Source organism: Pteropus vampyrus, unplaced genomic scaffold (assembly GCF_000151845.1).
Source record: "Pteropus vampyrus isolate Shadow unplaced genomic scaffold, Pvam_2.0 Scaffold484, whole genome shotgun sequence".
NCBI classification, from domain to species: domain Eukaryota; kingdom Metazoa; phylum Chordata; class Mammalia; order Chiroptera; family Pteropodidae; genus Pteropus; species Pteropus vampyrus.
In genome coordinates this window covers 547,340-552,460 of record NW_011889265.1, presented here as the reverse complement: position 1 = coordinate 552,460, position 5,121 = coordinate 547,340, and the positions used below count along the sequence as shown (strand labels likewise).

General features: G+C 53.4%; 2 protein-coding genes across 2 annotated transcripts in view; one reads left to right on the top strand and one right to left on the bottom strand.

The window, feature by feature from the left end:
- The window catches only part of CA6 (carbonic anhydrase 6), a 29,986-nt gene extending 27,949 nt beyond the window's left edge, over nucleotides 1–2,037 (top strand). Inside the window, exon 9 of the mRNA XM_023524643.1 lies at nucleotides 1,848–2,037. Within this exon, the coding sequence (XP_023380411.1) occupies nucleotides 1,848–2,037 (190 nt within the window). The remainder of the gene's footprint in view (nucleotides 1–1,847) is intronic.
- A 161-nt stretch (nucleotides 2,038–2,198) lies between these two features.
- Nucleotides 2,199–5,121, bottom strand: part of LOC105307225 (solute carrier family 2, facilitated glucose transporter member 7-like) — a 23,899-nt gene continuing 20,976 nt past the window's right edge. Inside the window, 5 exon segments of the mRNA XM_023524642.1 lie at nucleotides 2,199–2,420; nucleotides 3,004–3,080; nucleotides 3,083–3,130; nucleotides 3,455–3,552; nucleotides 3,681–3,767. Coding sequence (XP_023380410.1) covers nucleotides 2,199–2,420; nucleotides 3,004–3,080; nucleotides 3,083–3,130; nucleotides 3,455–3,552; nucleotides 3,681–3,767 — 532 coding nt within the window.

Sequence of the window (5,121 nt, the reverse complement as noted above, 5' to 3'; positions counted from 1 at the left end):
ACTGTGTGGGCAGTCCACGCTCGTTCATTTATTCATCTAGAGATGCTCTTTCACACTGTGCCCATGACTAAAAAACCTGCTGTGAACATCTGCATGCGAGCCTGTCTGCAGACATGTGCTTTAATTTCTTCGGGTGAAATTTAATTTCTAAGAGCGGAAATGCCGGCTCATACGGCCGAAGTTTAACGTTTTAAGGGACCGGCGAGCTAGTTTTGAAAGCGTCTGTGCCATCCCACCGTCCCAGCAGAAGTGTCCAGGAGATTCGGTTCCTCCACATCCTGGTCAACGCTTGAGGTCGTCGGTCTCTTCCATTTCAGGCATGCTAACAGGTACGTAGTGGTATCTCGTTGTGTTTTTAATCTGCATTTTCCTGATTATTAATAACATTAAGCACCTTTTCATGTGCTTATTTGCCATCATGCGTCTTCTTCGGTGAAGTATATATTCAAATCTTTTGCCCATTTTTGAAACTGAGTTGTTTTCCTATCGAGTCCTGAGAGTTCTTTATACGTTATACATTTCTACATCTGGACGCGTGTCCCTCTCAGAGATGTGATCTGCAGACTCACGGGCCACATCTGGCGCGTGTCAGTGGCACAGACGTGCCAGTCTGTGCCTTGCCTTTTTATTCTCGTAAGTGTCTTAGAAGAGCACAAGTTCTTAGTTTTGTCAAAGTCCAATTTATCGATATTTTCTTTTACAGGCTGTGCTATCACTTATATTCTATTCTAGAACTTTCATAGTTTAAGGTTTGAATTTACGCCTATGACCTATTTTAAGTTAATGTTTGTGTATGATGTAAAGTATGGATAAAAGTTCATTTTTTTCACACATGGATATAATTACCCCAGCGCATTTGTTGGAAACACTATCCTGTCACCGTTCGGTCAGTTGCCCATGTATGTGCGGATTTATTTCTAGATTCGTCATGTCCCATCGATTTATCCACTATGCCATACTGTTTTGAGAACTGTAGCTTTATAGTCAGTCTTGACATTAGGTAATATTAATCCCGACTTCATCTTTCTCACAGTTGTTTTGGTTATTCTGGGTTCTTTGCATTTCCGCATAAATTGTAGAATTGGCTTGTCAATTTCTACCCCCATCTCACCCGCCACAAAAAAAATCTTGCTGGAATTTTGATTGTAATTGTGTTGAATCTACAGAGAAATTTGGGAGGGGGAGCATTAAGCCAAACTTGCAGTCCTAGAGTAAGTCCCACTTGGTCAGGATGTATTATTATCCTTATAACACAGTATTATATTCCATCTGCTAAAATTTGGTTAATAATTTTCGTATCTATGTTCATGAGGGTATCGATCTGTAGTTTTCTCATAATGTCTTTAGTTTGGTTTTGGAATCAGAGTAATGATGGCTTTACAGAATGAGCTGAGAAATATTCCTTCTTTAACAATCTGGAAGAATTTGTGTCAGATTGGTATTTTTTTCTTCCTTAAATGTTTGGTAGAATTCACCATAAGTCCATTTGGGCCTGAAGTTTTCTTTGTGGGAAGGTTTTTAACTACAAATTCAATCTCTTTCGTTGATGTAGGACTATACGGGCTATCTATTTCTTCCTGAGTGAGCTTTGGTATTCTGTATCTTTCAGTATAGTGCTCTCCTGTTTCCAAGGCAGATATCAACTGACAAACCCAGGGAGGGGGTTTTTCTAAACGGTCCCAAGAACACTCGGACCTCTCTTGCCCAACTGCCCCAGCAGGCTGTGATGCTGACCAGGATACGTGTACCCCGCAGCCACAGAGTGAGAGGAAGCCTCTCTGCTCCTCCCCCCAGAAGGAGACAGAAACCAGCGCTTCAGCCTCCAGTTCCTTTGACTGTCACACCAGCACACGAATCAGGATTTGGGCCTCCATATCCATCGCGGAACTCGAGAAGTTTTACTTTACGACAGTGTGTGCCCATGCCATCCGAGCGTTGCAGCTCGTGTGGTCGGAGAATCGAGTGCTGCCCATCAGTGCCTGGGGACCTGCACCCCCTCCCGTGTCACTTCTCCTGGAGGTCAGCGCTGGAAGCTAACGTGTCTCAACCGAATCAGGGACTAAAGTTTTCCAAGTCTCCCAATTGCCACCGGGGCCACAAAAGTCTCAGAGCTGTGACCCTCCCTTGAGGCCTGGGGCAGCAAGTCTCTTTCTCAGAGAAGGAAGCCTAGATGTAGCACCTGGGGACATGTAGAGCCGTTAAGAGGAAGTTTCCGGGGCAGGCAGGGAGGGCGCGCGAGGCCCGACATCTGCGATTGCTTCTTTATTCGCTGGATCTTCCACTCTGTTTCTCTTGGCAAAAACTCAGTTTATCTCCACAAACGTTTGGCGCTTGGTCTCAGGAATCACCACGCAGACGTAGACGGCGGTGAGGAGGCAGATCCCGGCAAAGATGATGAAACTGTAGGCCCCAGTGTCCTCCTAGGCCAGGAGACAAGAAACCAGGAGGAAACAGAGGAAGAAGAAATGACGAGGACAGTTCCGGGGGACGCCTCTGTGAGTCACAAATGAGTCTCCTGTAGCCAATCTTACTTTTATTCCCAGAGGAGTGAGACGGCTAGAAAACCGTGTCCTGCCCTCTTGTCAAAAAGGACTCAGAGCCTTAGAGACTGCTTAGCAACAGTGACCCTGGCGCGGGGAAGTTGGAGGTGACGTGCACAGCTCCGGACGCAGGCAGGGAGTGGTGGCGAGGAGACCTGCTCCCTCGCCCTGGCTCCGGCTGCCTTTCTATCGCCTTCGAACTTGGCAGACCAGGTCCTTTCTCGGCTGAGGGAGTCGGGGACTGGCATAGTCAGGGTTTGGCTGCCGTGGTGCCACGTGTGCTCGTGGACCTCGAACGTGCCTGCGAGTCGCCCCTTCACAGAACGAGCAGGTGTTCTTAGCAGACGGGTGGGAAGCACCCCTTATTTCCCGGAGCCCTTTCCGCCTCGGGGGTGGGCAGAGTGGAGCAGGGAGTGAGGCAAGGGGCTGCCCGCGCCTGCTTCCCACCGGACAGCCCGCTCACCTGGATGGAAGGGAACACGAAGCCCACGATGACGTTGGTGAGCCAGTGCACAGCTCCGTCCACCATGAAGGCAGCGGCCGGGCGGACTGCGGGAAGGTCTCAGTCCTCACCACGGGGGGGATGGGACCTCGAGGGCAGAGAGCACAGGGCGGATGGAGCGGAGGCGCTCAGAGGCCGCCGGCCCCAAGCCCAGACCCCTCCGAGCGCTGCCTGACTGCGGCTCTGGTTGTCCCTTAGTAAATGTTCGGTCGATGAATGAGTGTGAACTGGAATGGCCTCCCCTCCAAAAAGGTAAACTGAGCCCAGCATTCAAGTGCGGGTGGGGTTTGCGCAGGAAGAGAGGGAAGGGAAGGAGCACATCAGAGCAGCGCGGGTCAGGGACATTCACTGAACGCCAGTCACTGGACGCCCGCTAAGCTCCTCCGGGCGGGCGGGGCGCGCGGGTACTCACCGGGCCCGGTGGAGTGTCCCGCCATGTAGGCGAAGACGCAGATGACGCCGACGTGGGACAGCTCAGGCACCGTGCTCCGTGGGGCGAGGAAGGGCTGTCTGTGCCCCACGGGGCCTGGTTGGGGACCTCTGAGCTCGCGGCCTTGAGCCCCACGTGCGATGAGTCCACCTGCGCTGCCCCCTTCCCGCCACAGGTGGGAGCCACACCTGGGTCTCTGAGCACCTACGTGCGCCTCGAGGGCTCTGTGGGAGGACGACGAGATCGAGGCCTGACGTCCAGCATGCGAGGCTGCAGGGGGCGTCCACGGCCCTGCCTAGGTGAGGGGAATGTCCCAGGAGGAGTGCGTGCTATTTATTTGTTCTCCGCCCATCACAAACGTCAGCCCCCTTAATCCTCACGACGCCCTCCGAGGGAGGGTATTGTTACCTTGATCCTACAAAGGTGGACTCAGAGCACAGAGAGCCTGAGCGCGGACCGTGAGGGCGCGTGGTCCCTCGGGGGTCAAGCAAGAACCCCAGTCAGCCAATCAGCCGGGATGGAGCTGGGGCCTGGACTCTACACCAGCTGAGAGAAGCTTCTAGAGGCCACAGGACCAGGAGAGCTGGCGGAGCACCCCTCCTCCCCGCAGCCAGGGCAATGGCCGGCACAAAGCCAGGGGAAGAGACTTCGGCCAGACTAACTACGGGGTAACTATTTCAGGCGGCGGCGGCGAAGTGGTGCTGGCCGCAGAGCCAGGTGGGCCGGGGACGCCTCCCATGAAGTCGGGTCCAGGCCGCGAGGCGGACGAGCGCGCGGAGGACAGACAGCCTCTGCCACGCCGCTGGCGGGGCGAAGAGCCAGACAAAGCTTGTGAGCAGAGAAGGGACGAGCTCTGACTCACATTTCAGCAGAGACGACTGTGTGCGGCAGGGCGGAAGCAGGGCGGGGTCTAGTTCAATGCTTGAAGCGAAGGAGGCGATGGCGGAGGCCGGCGGGGCGTCCTGGACGCGCGGCCACGCGGGCAGCTGCTGGGATGTGCGCAGGCAGAGCCGACGGGACTGGCCGTTGGGCGAGTGGAGGCGGGAAGACAAATGGACATCCCCAAGGTTTCCCGAATGTGACTCACAATCGCCTCTGCGGATCGCGTCTAGTTTCCTGAAGTCCCTGAAGTGTTCTACTAAAAACCTGGACTAGTTTAAACAAAATAAGGTCTTTAAAAAGGAAACTTTAATTAAACCGAGGCAGGGACGTAACTATTTCCTCGCCAGCCTCATCCCTCTCTCCACCCCGCCCGTCCCTCCCCAACCCCCTGTCCGCCCCCTGTTCACACGCAGCTGGCGCTCGGCCAGTGATGGAGGAGGAAGCCATCGCGGAGGGGACAGCGTGGAAAGGGGGACAGAGAAGGAAGATGCCGTCTCTGAATCACAGAATAACCTGTTCGCCTATTCCCGTCCCCGTGCGTGAGTGCGTTTTAACGGAAGAGGGTTTCTGTCAGCTGGAGCAGTTCATACAAAAGCAACAATGGCAAAGCAGCAGCCGAAGATGTGCAAAATGCTGGTCGCTTCCGGAGTATTTCATGTCATGGACATCCTACGTGTTTTCAAAATTTTCGCAGAACACAAATAATAAACACATGCCGAGAGCATCGCAAATTAAAAGGATGTATTTCTTGCACGGGAGGCCTACTC